At 37.5% G+C, this 16,537-nt stretch overlaps 1 protein-coding gene across 1 annotated transcript in view; it reads right to left on the reverse strand.

Annotated features, from left to right (window-relative positions):
* The window catches only part of LOC150079446 (ecdysone receptor-like), a 146,755-nt gene that overhangs the window by 94,163 nt on the left and 36,055 nt on the right, over positions 1-16,537 (reverse strand). Inside the window, exon 2 of the mRNA XM_090382834.1 lies at positions 1,080-1,713. Coding sequence (XP_090238960.1) covers positions 1,080-1,485 — 406 coding nt within the window. The 5' untranslated portion in view covers positions 1,486-1,713. The remainder of the gene's footprint in view (positions 1-1,079; positions 1,714-16,537) is intronic.

Here is a 16,537-nt window from a genome sequence, read left to right on the forward strand (position 1 = left end):
TAATAAGATTTGTTGTCTACGTAAGTACATTACCATTCACATTCTCAAGTAAGGCTGCTACAAGCTTAATAAGGTATCTAGGAAGCGGGTTATGGCTGACAATCCTCTTGCCCCGAGCATCCTGGGCATGCTCGATGGAGTCAGGCCTTGGGATCTGATTAGTCATTTCAAAAGGGCCAATACTTTTCTTTTGAAGATGCTGGTTCACTATGTGAAAGAAATATCTGCGATGACATGTATTGTCGTACAATGACAGATCACTTAAGTAATTAAAGAAAGTCTGGACCAGCTTCTCTTGCAAAAGAGCACACTTGAGGATCTCATCTCGATACTTAACAGCCTTGAGAGTTCCAGCAGCTAATACAATGAGAGTTCCAGCAGGAACATGTGGGGATCTGTACGGCGATGGACAGAGATTCCAGCCCCACAACAAACTAAATAACGAATTGCGTCGAATCGGATCTGCTTCGTTCTATTTAATGTCTTTATTAACACTTCAGCACATATCACAACGGCTGTTATTAGTAATCTTTTCAATTCGTATTTAGCACCATAAAAAGTTAAGAAACTTTACTTCGAAGTCTATAAATTTAGTCGTATCAAAACCATTTACGTTGATGAAATGTTCGATATCCAAGTGAATTATACACACAAATCAAAACAAATCCAGATAAATGAACACATCTGCCATACTTTAAAATCGCAATGTGGTAGTATTGGTAACAACTATTCTATAATTCAATTAAGAACATGACTCCAATATAGTCGTATAATGATTTGATTTATTTACGTCCAGAAAGTGTCGCAAAATTTGTCAAATTATTTTATCGCTTGGTTAAACTCACAGTAAATCATATTCTGAGTACTGCAGAATTCGTCCAATTCCCCCAACCCTACAAATTTTGTGGCTTTTATCAATATACAGATAATGTAATGTAATGCTCATTTTATTGTGTATATTAATAGCCTGCTACCTGTATTCAAGTTTTTTTTATATCTGTTTTGAAGAAAACAAAACAAACAAACAAAAAAAATATATATATATACAGTATATATAAAGAGATAGAGAATGAACTAACCTTTCGGACTGTACGGGTCGTAGCTTGACACCGATACGGGAGACAGTCCATTGCTCATCACTAAGTGATGTCCGTTGCCCACCGGAGGAGGAGAAAGCGATCCAATGGACATTGGCGATGGAGAAGGAATCCATGTGCCATCTTCCTGACGGATGCGCTTGCTCGAAGGAAATCCGTTATTCACTTGTCCTCCACTAGGGTCCATACTGTTCAGACAGGGACTGGGTAGACGTGGTTCCATCTTGACGATGCTAGGAAGGTTGGGAGAAAGTGCGGGGGGTGACGCCTGCCCCGCCACAGCTCCGCCGGTGTTAGCCTCAGTGATACGAAGACTACTGGGTAGCATAATAGGCTTCATGGCAAAATTGACGGCCTGGAGTTGGTGCAAGGGCCCCTTGCAGTCCATACTAGGGCGAGTGTCGGGTCTCAGAGTAAGGCCGGACACGTTCGTTGCCGCTGCATCGATGTTACCCGTTCTGACTTTCTACTGGGTCCTTCAGGTGAGTTTTTGGCAGTGAGGGCAGTCCTTGCTCCCAGCAGAACTCTCGGACACTTAATAACCGGTGGTCACCAGACGTGGCAGCACCTTCTCAAACGGCAGGCCACCACCACGACCACAAAGCACTACTTCTGCCTGTAAAGATAGAAAAGTATGATTAGAACTGGAAGCAAAACACTTAAAATAATTACTTTTATTTCATTTAGATCATAACTCCAATTAACAAATACACGCAGCTATCTTTCTTCCAAAACATCCCTTGCTAACTCAAAAGAAAATAATTCCAAATCTACCTAGATCAATCCTCAAAAAACATACAATGGATGTTACACTCCTTTATGATTATACACTCGATAATTTAGAGGAGAAGGAGGGGGGATGACTAAGAAGTTTTCAGTATTACGGTATCACGTACATTCCTGGTTGTCTAACAGAAAAGAGAAAAATATAAGTACCGTACATATGCTGATGAATTATCAACCCTCAACACTCCCTCTTCCCTATATCCTTACTAAACCCCGTTTTAATTCACGGCATGTCTACGTCCAGACATCCCCGATAAGCATCGACAACATCCAAAATCCGGGTCGGAGATTAATTTCTCTTTCTCTCCCTCTCGGCTTTGGTCATAGTTCTGTTATCATAGTAACAAGAGGTTCCAAGTAAAAGTTGTGATAGCTTTTGAGTCTCCCTCTTCCCCTCCTCATGGCCGCAGGTGAACAATGGTGAAATTGCATGAGAGGTTAGGCTGCACCCAGGATTAAATAATGAATAAAAAAAGGGAAAGACTAATAAAAGTATTATGTAAAGACAGTCTTATAACGACCATTTATAAATAGATTTGCTACAGTAACATTTTCTTATCACCTTTAAACAAAGTGAAAATATAAAATAGCCCTTAAAACTGGTCAGTTGTTTGGATTAGCACTAAAGTCAATCAGAGTATGAGACGTTGTTTAGTATGTAAAGTGAGTGTGTTCTTAGGCTGGTTATGTGACAGTGGCCTGTCAATTAAAATTATATGAGGTTGGAAACGCGTTACAGATACAATTTGAAACCTAAATAAGACAGCCATTATTTTTCCACTGGCGCCTCATCTTTCGTTTCAATTTTGTAACTCTGTCGCTTGTATCGATCCACAGATAATTAGTGCAGATATGTTCTGAAAGCTGTCACCGGGTAACACACTCCGCTAAGATAATTCATTTACAATGAACGAGACACAGTTGAAAGATTTTTTTTTCCCCCCAAAAGCAACAGTGTCAGTAGAAAAGAGAAAGGAAATGACGTCAACATATGGAAACACATTTTGTGTTCTACGAGAATGCTTTAGCATATGTGAGTGTTTTGAATGTCGGAATTTACAAGCATAAATAAACTTCCAAGCAAAACCGCCAAGAGGCTTTACTAAATATTTAAAAAAAATGAACAAAAAAAAAATACAAAACTATTTAGCTTAGGATTATAAAAACGTGTGACCATTATTAAAGCTATTTTCCATGTTTTTTCTTTTAACAGTTTTTAAGTAACGGGAGCCGGCACACCTGTGAAGGATGAGCGGAAATGACCCAGCGGGTATACCATTACACTTTGAGTCAGCCTAGCCAAAACACGCCTCTGCAGAAGGAATGGGTTTAAGCGCGTGATTTCATTAACCTTGAATTCGGAGATCCGGATTCTAGTCCAAAAATTTTTCATCCACACCTACACCATGTCGAAAAGCTCACTGACTCACTTGTCACATAAGCGAAACATTGAGTGATGGTTGTGGAAATTACATTCACGGTCTGGTATGACCACATCTGGAGGAAGCATCATACAACTCTCTAGCATTAATTTAAAATACTGATAGATTACTTGCTGAAGGAGTGGGTTTCAATTTGTTCGCCCATCCTGTCGCCGATGCCTGTAGAGTGATTGATGTTTACTACGTCCCAAAAATGGACTAATCTCTCTTTGGAAGTAATTTGTTTTCACAAGTTCATGACACAGCTACTTTTCTATACATCCTATTAATTATCCGAGGACCTCCCAAAAAGGCTCATGTATTAAACAGTACACAATTTGCCTTCTAATTTTAAAACACTGCCTCTATCTTAACGAGGATGACTTTCTGTTCCAAATATAGCTTGGTCTGATCGTTACAAGGCGTGTGTTCGTTATAATAATGGTTTTCTATTTTTCGATTTAATTCATATAAAATGCACGCTATCATGTGCCGCAATATTCTCGAAAATGGCGTGGCGAGCACACGCGCCAAACAACTTTTTAAACTGGCGCTGTGTAGATTAAAATTGCATTTAATGCAAATTACATGCACGAAGCTGGCAATAATATTTATATTAATAAAACGCTCCAAATTATTTAGTGAGGCAAACCACACGGTGACAACGTCAAGGCTAAACTAATAAGCGAAATGGTGTAAATGTACAAGAATGCAATTATAAAATGGACAAATTTAATTGCTTCACTTCTAACTGCGAAAATTATCATCAGCTCAGCTATTAAAGTGACATCTAGTGGTTTATCAAGGGAAGTTTCGTTTTTGATGAAACTTCATCAAATGGGAAGTTTTATTTTTGTTTTTAAATCAGACTCTAACAAGCAATTTCAATATTTTATGGACTTTTCTCTCTCCCCACTTCTATTTTTATTTTTATTTTTTTGTAAAAATTTCTGTCTTATTACAATGTACATTGTTAAATTAGTATTTTAGAGTAAATGGAAGTAGCTTAAGGTTGCCCACGTTTTAAAGAAAATAGTTTTTAACTTAGAAAGCAAGGGCGGGCTGCGGACGTGATCCTTGTTTATTTGAACAAACATGATGCTTGTTTTATAGTCTCCCTAAAGTTCCTCTGGGACTTAAAGGGCAACAGATTACTTCCTAAATCTTCGTTTAATGAGGTTGGGGTTATAATTAAGAATGTAGGTCGCGGATTGGCGGGATGGTTAAGACGAAAAGTAAGGAGCGTGCGGAATTCAACTACTCTAATGAACTATGGATAGCCAGCAAACAAGTAATCAAAAGGAAAATAGTCTAAAGAAATAAAACAAAGTATACAGCGCGACTGTTGCTAAGCCTCCAACAAATGCCTAAACTATTAGGGAGTCAGATTTGCTTTTCAAACAAGGCAAATAAATTTTCTTTGTTTTTAGATCACCTTTACTAGAGATTAGCTGCCCTCTGTAACATCGTTGGGTAACCTAATCATCCATTTCATCAATTCGCCCAATCAATACTGCGTCTTTTTTTCCGATTAGTGTATTACTGGAGACCCCCTCTACACCTCAAAATGTGACTACAGGCGATGCTAACAGCTCCAAAAGGAACTCGCATATTCCCTTAACAAAAAGATTTTCTTCTCATGGCAATTTTGACTTGATAACGGAACAAACATAAATAACAAATCCTTTTTTAAGTATTTTCTCTCTCTTGTGGAATATATGCCTCCATCTGCCGGCATCTCTATGGCAGTAAGAACGTTTTATTGGATATTTCAATTAAATAACTTATTTAACTGTACCTTAGCAAAATTAATTGAATGGCTCCATTATGCAAGAACGGGTCGGTGATGCACAAGATGCAGATGTCGATTTGTCTGTTTCTGCTGGACCAAAAATCCGAGTTTCCGAAAGGGAAAAAAAAAAAAAAAAAATACACGATACCCTTATCTGAGACCGACTAACTCAGCCACATGGTGAAAAAAGCCCACAAAAACTCCTCGTGTCGTTAAGGGAATTCGAACTCAGGCCTTTTCCACTCGGTATAGCGAATGGAAAAGACTCGAGTTAATGTCCATGTTTTAAACAATGGATTGTTAAAAACAAAACAGAATTTGATACAAACTCGAAAAGCATTATCAGTATATACGCCATAAGCAACTGTTAAAAATTAGTTAGAAAAACATGAAAATGTTATTACCTTACTATCTTTATCATAAGAATAAAAAGTTCAATTCTGTTTTCACACATTCCATTACAAACAAACATTGGGATACTTCTTGTTTATGAAGTGAGACGGAAAAAACAGATCTGCGAACATTATACATATTTTTCCTGGCACGTCGAAGGACGCACTTCGTTAAATTTGAAACAAATTCATTAAAAATAAGTGTTGACAGAACCCCCATCGAAGCTTAGTCAGTACGAGACCTCGCTATCTGCCACTTATTTGGAGAGGTCTGGGTTTCACTCTTCTAGCAATGGTTAGCTGATCCCAGGCAGAGGGTGTAGGGTTTCCCACATGAGTTATTCCGGATTCTTAGCCGGCACAACATGCAAATTGCTAGGGAAAATACGCTTCTATAGACATAATACACATACGATTATGAGCGCACACTGAGGGACCTTTAATACCAATGTTTATTTATTTAATAAGTGTTGGTGGACTCCGACAAATCTTCAAACAGTTTTTCTCTCCAAACTGTTGCTGAACGCATGTCTCCCCCACCCCAAGTCCAATCCAGCATGCACTTTTGCTAGATTAGACTCATGACTTTAAATGAACACATATAAATGCATAACCAATAATGGTTATGATTCAAGATCGTTATCACACAACGTGTATAAATTTGACAGCACAGCTTCCTACAGCACATTTCAACGCACGTAACCAATTTATGAAACGTTCATATTTTGGAATTATTCAGTAAAACCTAAATTTTTCTTTTTTCGCTGACTGCACACTCCAAATAGCATTGTTTTCCATTCTAGCAAGCACCAAAAATGGTCTCTTCTCAAGGTGCATTTTAAAGCAGAACCGTCAAGATTTGAAAAGTAGAATATTGGCTCAATTTGATTAAAGAACGGTAGTTCAGCGAGGCAAGAGATTGCAGGTAGACCAGCTCAATTTGGGTACTCCGGTGTGATTACATAGTGTCACTCGACCTCGCCGAGGCAATAAATATTGGCGTATTGCATTGCAGGCTTTATTTCGGAAATTTAACTATAAAATGTTGAACGAAATAGGTGGAGATAGAAACGGAACAGGAATACAATTTGAGAGAATAAGTGGCGAGAGCTGCTGCTAAGTTATGTTTCGTAGAAGTTCCCCATAGCAACGGGCGTTGGCCGGGAATACTGTATATATTCGTTCACGCAACGAACAAAGGTCGTTGAGATATCGCGAAGAAATTGCAAAATGTTTCCCATTCATCTCAGATTAGCAGCCTTGACGTGCCTATGTTGACATTGACATCAGACTTGGGGATATCAGTGTCTGAGGATTTTGAACTTAGAAAATAAAACGACACAACACCGGAGATTCGCTAACTATGTCATGGGATCTGTTTGACAAGAGATGGCAGACTTTAACACCTCGAAGTCGTTGAAGGTTTTATTATTATTATTATCAGGCGCTTAGTGAACAGCAGCAAAGAATGTGTCAGGGCATTTTCGTTTCATTAAAAGTGAAACAAGTCAATTCCTTTATCTTTTTGTCTCATTTTCTCCATCTTATTATTTTCCTCTTTACTGTTCACCCCACCTCTCATATATAGTTTTTAAATGCCAGACACGAAACACAAATGGCGTAGAGGAAGGTCCCGCACATCTTACCCCATGTATAGATCTCCCCTCCTCCACCCATCTTTACACTTAAGGTGGGTCCCTCTACACACTGCTTCCGGTGCCTCCGAAATGGTTTCAATATCAAGAAAACTGAAAAAGGGGGCAACAAATCGTAATTTCCACTACTGGAAATTAATTTAACTACAAAACGAATTTCCACTTAACCAGGTAATCTTGCCCGAGATAGAGGACGTTCTGACCTCGGAATCCGTTTTCAAGACTTGAAAACCCCTCTAAACTTACTAATCAAGTGCCTTTGATTAGCGAAGTTTGATAACTCTCACGAGATGCCTTTCACAAAAAAATCGTTAAATCATAAAAATTCTACAGGAAAAATCGAAAGCAAGGTACTGCGAAATCGTTTGTTCAAATATATTTTCGATATTGAGAACTGAGATATAAAATTGGCTAGCAGGAGCATCAGTACAATAAGTACTACCCATGTTTAACCTAAAAATAGATGGTAGCTGAATGTCACTTAGCAGTGAAACAAGAAAAAGACAATGGACTCAACACCATAGCACCTGTGCAAGGTTAAAGAAGAAGAGAAAGTCACACACTTCATCGTAGCGTGAAGGGCTTCAAATTAAAAGGTCACGCACTATTTCGGTAGCCTTTGATTTATCATGCGCCGAACCTTCCATGATTTCAATCTCACCCCCACAAAACTTAAGGAGATAAGCTAGGGTGGGGGATAAAAATGTACATAGGTTGTCAACAAAATTTTAAGAACATCTCTTAGACGGCATTTGAAACTTATCAAAAATGTTAACGTGTGCAGTAGGTTGCGAAAAGAATTTCATAGTTCATGATTTCCAATTTTCTTTACGCAAGTGAAGTGCAATTATGATTGGGCCGCGAAATTCAATTTAAGAAAGCAACCCAGGTGACTGTAATTAAAGAATCTGAAGTGCTCTAAATTAATTAATTTCGAACGTACTGAAGAATTAAAATAATACTTAAAACAATACGTTTATGGTACCTTCATAAAGGAAATCATTATCTCAGACGCGTCACCTAGCGGTGAAAATAGTCTAACATAAAACATATTTCTTTTGTGAAAGGGCTGAAGAGCAACTAATATTTAAAAAAATATATTTAAAAAAATACTTGAGGATAGAAAATGAACTGTACTAACAACATCATTTTTTTATCGATTTCAAGTCTCATTATGTCAACGGTGTTTTCAAATGAAAGAGAAGTGTATGGCAAACAATTAAGGATTTCCCAACGTCATGTTAAGTACACTATGGAGTGGAAGGCACGGCCACAAAGATATAGCTGCTGTCAAAAGACCCAAACACTCAGTAGCTGGCAGAAGGCCCGAGTTCAACACTGATTAATTATAACCACTTCTAATATCCGGCTCTCGATCCCTGTTTCTACTTGTCCCAGCACGTTCATTCATTCACTCTTTCTTTATTACATTAGCATCCACAGCGTTAAACTGGCAACATCATCTGCTAGCGTGTGTGTGTGTGTCGTCAAGGTCGCCCGTATGCCCGCATTGTTACATCATCTGTCATCTACGTACTTTATTCTCATATTCACCTCTTTGACACGGGTGTTGGGCAGCCACTAATGACGAATGTCTCAACCACCCACTCATCTTTCATCGTGTCCCCCCCCCCCCATTTCTTCTTCCTTTTAGCCTGCAAGAACGAACGCGTATGTGAACAAGATTGTTGTCTCGCGAAAATGTCACGTGCCACTGGATCTCCCCCGTGTCGAGAACACACGAAGTACTAATTTAAGAAATCGTGTAGATATTGCGTGTAGATTCATTTGTGATCTCAGGAGGAATCCTGAGATCACAAATGAATTTGTTTGTCAGAGTTTCTGGAAGGCTATTACTTTTCCGCGTGTTTCTGATCATTTTATTAGTTTAGTCCAAGAATCGCATTAGAAAACAACATTCCTTGTCAGATATCAAAGATAAATAAGAATTTGGAGGTTAACAACTGAGTCACTGTACGAAAATGCACTGTTTTCTTTAGCGTTTTTTTTTCTCTTTCAATTATCTATTTTTTGATAAGTAAACAATAATGTAACATTATTGTTTACTTGCCGGATGCCAAGACGGACTTTTAGGCATCGATTTCATTTTAGCATTGATTAAAACTTTTATAATTAAATAGTTATTGTTGACAGTTTCTTATATAGGAGCTATAAACTGAAAGCAACTGTGGAATTTTAATAAAACTGTTAAGACGTGTCTTTTTATTGTGTCAACGACTATCCTTAGTAACAAAATCCACCTGGAGTGGGCTGATTGCTCACTAAGCACTCATTCTAATGTTCCTTTAATGTGTTGCTAGCGGGTTCCAAGCTCTAGGGGAGAAAGTAGAGAAATAAGCAACCCCGAGTGAAGCTGATTTCGTTGCCTATACCCACGTGAGACCGATAGCATGGGAAGAGAGAACGGGCTAGAACATGCAAAGGCACTTTGTTTGTTACTTTCATGTACGAGATACAGCCTGAAGACGCTTTTCTTTTCGTACTATCTTGAGGAGTTATCATTCTTACTTTGGGGTAGACTGATGCAAAGAAAATGAGCAAGTTAATAGGAAAAGACACATGTAGGTTACACTCAAAGGACACGTTTCAAAAGTAGGAAGAAATCATTTTTATCGCTTTGTTTTTATGGTGCTGATCGTTAGAGAAAATCTTGAGAGTCTGAACTTTATCAATTAGTATTAGTTATAATGAATAATGCAAATTTACAGTGGACGTCAACCTCATCGGACGAAAGTAAATGGCTAAATACACTAACAGATGAAATACAACAGTTATGCAGGTTCGATTCTAATAAGATTGTTTAAACATTATTCCAATATAAATACTGCTTGATTCTCAAGCAGAGGATCACAATTCAAATTGTTTAGCGTACGCAGTAATCTACTAAGATCTGTGCATAATTTACTTTTCCTTCCAATCTATAGTTCCTTTCCTTTTCCCTTAATAACAGTCATCAAAAGACAACACGTTCTTTATTTTCAATTCCTTTAGTTCGAGGAAGGTGACAGTCTCAAATATTTCATTTTATATTAGCTAGATATTATCTGGCTTCATACTCGTATTCCAAGATCTTTTGACTTTCCTTGTAGACACTGCAAGCATACTTTGCATTTACATTTAATGGCTTGTTTATGGTATTAGAGTAAAAACTAGTCAGATACTGCAATCATATACCATCTCTTCTCCTTTCCCTAAGTTGAAATCTGTCATAATTCTTCAAATAAAAAGAAAATTGAAAGTAAAATCTATTCTCGATTAGAAGCATATCGTTCACTGTTGTGAACGATATGCTTCTAATCGAGATTTTAAAAACAGGTCTTTAAACGAATTTGAAGACCAAAATATATATTTCTAAATTGCTAACCACTAGTCCACGGAATACCCCAAACAATATTCTTCTCTAATTAGTCATTAAAAATGTTATGTAGAGAGGCAACAGAGTGGCCTAATTCTTGAGCGGGAAAAAAATCACATTTTTACAATCCGTGGAGATATCAACGAAAAACTGTCATATGCAATTAAGCCAAACAACTGAGAAATCAAATGTTGCTGGATACTGAAATACTGTTCGCTATTTTCTGTATATTAAAGTGCTACGGGTTAGCATGTGGTCAATTACTCTTTTACCTCCCCGCTCCACAGCTGGGGTGAACTTGAAAATGGACAGGCCTGAATAGTAAAAATTTACACCGGTCTTCGTGAGATATACTGTATATACACGTATATAAAAACATGACTTGATCGATTCGCAGAGGTGTAATACGCAAGTGCGACCTACCAAGCAGAGGAAGCGCGCACGAATACACATACAAACACAGCTTGCGTTCCTCCAGACACTCACTCAACAGTCAAGGCCATCATGTTTGCCGATTCTTTTCCCCCTCATCTTTTTCTCCGGTTCTTTGCTTGCTTATTGCTCCGAAACATGTTACGGGCATAAAGGCTTGAAAAGGGGAAGGAAAAAACTTACGGGGGTCTCCGTTACATCTCGTCACGACAGCTCTGCACCTCTCCTAGTTCGCCACTATTACCTATGCACATACAGAACCGGGTGACCTTGACGCTCGCCAGCGGTGTTTGCCTTATAACTGACCTCCTCTTGTCGGGTTGGCGGCCGTGAGTGACGGACTGCATCCTATCTTCATTCACTCACCAGCAACAGATGGAGAAATGGGGGACACAAGAGTGTAGGGAGGTAGCGTCTACATTCTGTTTTTGTAATTATAGGAACGTGAACAAATTTCGCGTTAAGATAGCGCGCTGAAGCTCGGATGTTAAATGCAAGCTAACGACGCATAAAGACGCTCTGCACACGATCGCGTTTATCTTGAAATATGTATATGCTAATATGGCAACATAAATGCATTACTGTTCAGGCATCAGTAGTATACCCAAAGCTAACAAAAATCGCAGGCAGATGGCAGCACCAGTCTCGAAAAATTCAGCATATTAATACTGAATCCTGTACTTTTGAGAGCTGATTTATGAGCATTAATATTTAAAACAAATTGCATCCATTCTTTATCGGAATTAATCAGCAATTTTAGACTTATTTTCATTTCCAGTGCTCCACTTGAAGGCACCAGATGCGTAGCATTCAATTTTTTTTATGACAACCCTCCCCACAAACACGAAAGATATTAGAACCTATAGTGCAGTACTTTAGTACCGTGCATTGGTACTACGTGCGAGTATTACCGTGTTGTAGTCCATAGATGGATGGTGTTCCCTTCGTAGTACCTTCCGAATTTTATTTTTTTCGATAAAACCTTCTTCAGTAGATCCCGCCATATAAAAAGTCTAACCTGCTCATATAAAAGAACGAATTATGGAAATGTTCTACCTCATTTCACAGAATGAAATGATTTATATAAAAAAAAACACATTAAAGTCAAAGAGCCATTTGAGCCATCAATGTAGAGCAGTGTTTCTCGATCCTTTTTTGGCGAAACAAAATCAATCATATCACATCTCCTTAGGATACCTTTCAAGACCAAACAGGGCGGTTATCCCTGGCTGAGAAACAAAACACTGGCATAAAACCTACCACAAGTCACGAGACTATTAATTCTAATTGAATGCGAGGAGTTTCAGCTCCTCGCATTCAATACCAAGGCTTTTATTATTATTATCAATATTTTGATACAGTTAATACAGACTCGAATCTGAGCATCTTAAATAATTTTATCTCTCTGTCTACAATTTCGAGGAAAAGATGTTTATTATATGCAGGATAGTAACTTTTTCATTGTTCTCCTGCGGTACGAAGATATCTGGATGAAAAACTTTCTGGAAGTGGACAGATTATGTGCATATCAAAATGGCGATCTGATTTAAAGTGCACGCCTAAAAGCTTAATAATTAAAACGTTATCTAAAAGATGGTGAACTGTTGTGTACCCAGGTCTACAAGCATGCTAGAAACGATAATTACTGGGGAGTTTTCGAAAATGAACCTAGTCCTGCGTACTAAACTTTGATAAAAGTGTGACCAAGTTACCCTGTCATGTATTGAGGCTAATCGCCACAATTTTGAGCATTAATACAACGTTGGATTATTAAAAAATAATAATAAATGTTTTATTATACTATAATTTTTTTAATGGTATCTTTGTTTACACATTAAAAATGAAGTGTTTCGTGACTTCTGACCCATCCTGTAGGTGAAATTAACTGATTCAAAAGATAATGCTCACCTGAATCTGTGGTTTGGAAATTATTCGTAAGTACTTCAATTATTTAAGTGGTTAGAAAAAGATGACTTTAAGAAATTAACAGAGAACTACCTCCCCTCCCCTCCACCCAAGCATCATACACTTGATAAAGGAAGAGATAAATCTTCAAAATGTAGTACCTCTTTTTTTATTATTATTATTTTAAAGTTTTTGCAATACAAAAGCATTTTTGAGAGAGAGACAGGAGTATTGTTAGCAGCAGAAAAATAAACAAGAGCATAACAAAGAACAACCTTGATCTTGGAAGAACCTAGGCTAGTGAAGCGTTTTAAAATAAGGCGGATTACAACTTTAAAGAAAAGCGAAACTGCAAGCAGCAGAACCTCAAGAAAAAACCCGAATGATTAAATGTTTAGCCAGAAATGGAAACATGAATAATAAAAGCGTGACTTCCCAACAAAAGTAATACAGCGCCGGTAATAACGCCAAAAAATATGTAAGGAGGAAACGTTGACTTTGGTGGTAAATAAATAAATAAATATGTGGTTAGCAATTCTTGGTGCAATGTTACGAAAGAAGTCCTCTTCTATTATGCATTTAATCGGCATGTTACTTCCAGGCCTCAACTATGCGTCCGAGCTATACTTGCCTGTTCGAAGTAGATAGTGCTGTGTGTGATGTTTATATTTGCTGCGTGTATCGCTCTGTAAGGCCGGTGAAGCACAATGGTCTCTTCTATCGTCATTACCGAGGCATCTCTGGTACCGCCAGTCCCTCGATTATATCCTAGAATAGACACACTGCGAGCGAGTCAAGGTCACCATACTCATTTTAGCTTTTCCGCTTTTCAAACCATTCCATTCTCTACCCCTCCCCCCGCTGCTCCATAATATACGCATGTGTCTCACTTTGGGATTATATGTAGCATAAATATACACCCCCCCTCCAACTTTAAATATAATCCGCAGTGCACTTGACTATAAGATCAACAAATTCAATCTTGAAAATAGTACTGCTGGGTATGCGACAGTTTTAGGGCTGTTTAAAGTACGGTACTGCAGAGAGAAGCTGTCTGACACGTATATCAGCAAGGCATACTGCCACAAAGATAACCTTGATCTCCAGATGCCACTCCACTGGAAACAGACCGAGAAGAATAAATAATCTCAAGATGGTATCCCGAACTATGACTAAAGTATGAAGCATCTCTCCCCAATCAGAAAAGAAAACATTACACTTAAAACCGGTTGTTCATAAGTAATAATGATTGTTGAACTGCTATTGTTATCAAGAACAAAATGAATATTAGAAGTGGTTGTTTTTTGGAATGTTGGTCTTCTTTGTAAGTGGAGTGCGTTGACTGATTGTCTGGTTGTTATTATTAATGATGTCTGACTACGTTCTGTTCTCAGTATATTACCAAGCTGGAGTTCTTAATCACATACACGTTAAAACACAGGTGTGGCCTTCTGTTCTGTTGTGTTAAAAATATTAAACCCCCTCAAGACAACCGATCGATTTCGCTAGACTTCACGTATTTCCAAGCAACACTTCAAAGGGAGAATATATCTCAAGCGTGACTTATGATTGAGCAAATATGACGTGTCATAAGAAAAGACGTGTCTCAAATTAGCTCAAAATTTTTTGTTACTATTTCTTCACATTAATAAAATATTTTCATTATATATATACACACTAGTGTTCGTTATATAATCATCTTTTTTTTTTTTTTTTTTTCAAAAGAATTGCGAACTTCCTGTACTACCATAATCATATGCAAACATCCAGTGGATTTCCTGAGTAAATGCTTTACATCTACAATATTGCACAGTGACAGCTTCCAGTTTCTTCTAGACGTATATTTCTACAGGGTTTCATAGTAAACATGGTAGGAAAAACTGCAGCGGATTCCTATCTACACTGAGTTGTAATACCGTAACGTAATTGGGTCAATGACTGGAGATCCAATTACAGTCAGCAGTAACATGGAGAAGCCACAAACGAGCATACAGCTCTAGTTGGAAACAGTTAAACAAACCGACCGCACATTTCCGCATCACCAAATGTCAGGCGTCTATATTTTAAGGGGGGAAGGCTTCCGTTTAAGCAAAAGTTCCATATGATTTTTTTTGTAAGTTACGTCACTATGTTATATAGGTGCTCCACCCCCCACACCATCACCACCAAAGAAGGTTAGCACAGGAAATCCCATCACTCCCAGCTTATCCCCCCCTCCAACAATTTTTTTTTTTCTAACTTCCCCTTAGAGGAGGGGGAACTTTCCGTTCATGACAGCTGGCAACTCTTTCTAATATTACGAAAGATGAAGAGAGAGAGAGAGACGGTTGCCCCAATACGCCTTGTTAAAAGGAAAGGGGGGGGGGTATATCCCTAAATCATTAATCACGTGTAGCGGGGAGGGGACGAAAGTGAGTGGTTGAGCACGTGTCCTAAAAAACTGCTGCTGATATGCAGCGGCGGCAGCAGCGGATAGTATTTTTTTTTTTTTTTTTCTTCTTTCTTTTTAAAAGGCTGGGGTGGAGGATGATGTGTGATATTTATTGTTCCTGAAACTAAGATGGCGAAGTTACATTTTGATATTAATGACCAACAAAGTTTTTTTTTTTTTTCCCTCCCTACTTCCCCAGATATCTCTAAATTGGAGTAAAATCCTTTGTGACTATATACATTGTATGGTTCATTTACTCGGCATGTGTTTTGGCTCGACATCAGGATGAAGAGATGACTCAGGTTTGGTATTGTTGGAGCTAATACTCAAACCACTAAAGAACAGTGTAATCAAGGAAGTTTGTTTCTCTAGAAACAAAAACACAGCAAAAAAAAAAAAAAAAACTGTATAAGAAATAATGGCTAAAAACTGATAATGAAAAAAAAAATATATATGAATTAGCATGATTAAAATTTTGTTAGTATATTTTTCTTACGATAAAGCACTCCAGTGAAATATCGATTTTACAAGGAAACGCGATTTTTTGTGAATACTTTTTTTTTTTTTTTTTTTTCATACTAAACCAAACCATAAGCTGTAAAGGAGTACCTGTTCCGAATTACTGTACGTTATAAATTAGTAAATTTGTTAGGAGTTTTTTATTTCTCATTTTATAAATTTTCATGTTATAAACATGATTATAAATTATATTACTGAGCAAAATTTAAATCAAAACAACTGACTTAGTGTGTTGGAAAAAATGCGAAAATTTTCAATCTCCTAAACACTGTCACTGCTATTTGTTTCTGTTCAGCGTATATTATCCCTGACTACACACACATACATGCAAGGATGATTTTGGCATCATATCAAAGTCGCTACCATCTTCAAAAACTCGAAGAGAGCATGAAAAATAAAGCATGTGCAAAAACATATTTTGCAACAAAAACTTTATAATAACATACTGCTCTTCTGAAAAAAGAAATAATAATGCAAACGAACCTCTTATTTTGTAGTATTTTTTAAAATACTTTTTATAAACAAATGCGTTGTACTCAACAAAAGCACTCATATTAAAGTGCTTTCTCGGTTAGCGCCTACAGATCTGTTCAATGAAGACTATTTTTCCATTACGTGCAACGCTTCATTAGTACATATTGACGAACCCGAGTTAATTACAACACTACTTGTTTTTAGCAAATTTTTTTGCTTTGAAATGGTGGTAATATTTCTCGAAATGTTTTGAAATA

This window comes from Mastigoproctus giganteus, chromosome 10 (genome assembly GCF_048544385.1).
Source record: "Mastigoproctus giganteus isolate SK-2022 chromosome 10, ASM4854438v1, whole genome shotgun sequence".
Taxonomy (NCBI): domain Eukaryota; kingdom Metazoa; phylum Arthropoda; class Arachnida; order Uropygi; family Thelyphonidae; genus Mastigoproctus; species Mastigoproctus giganteus.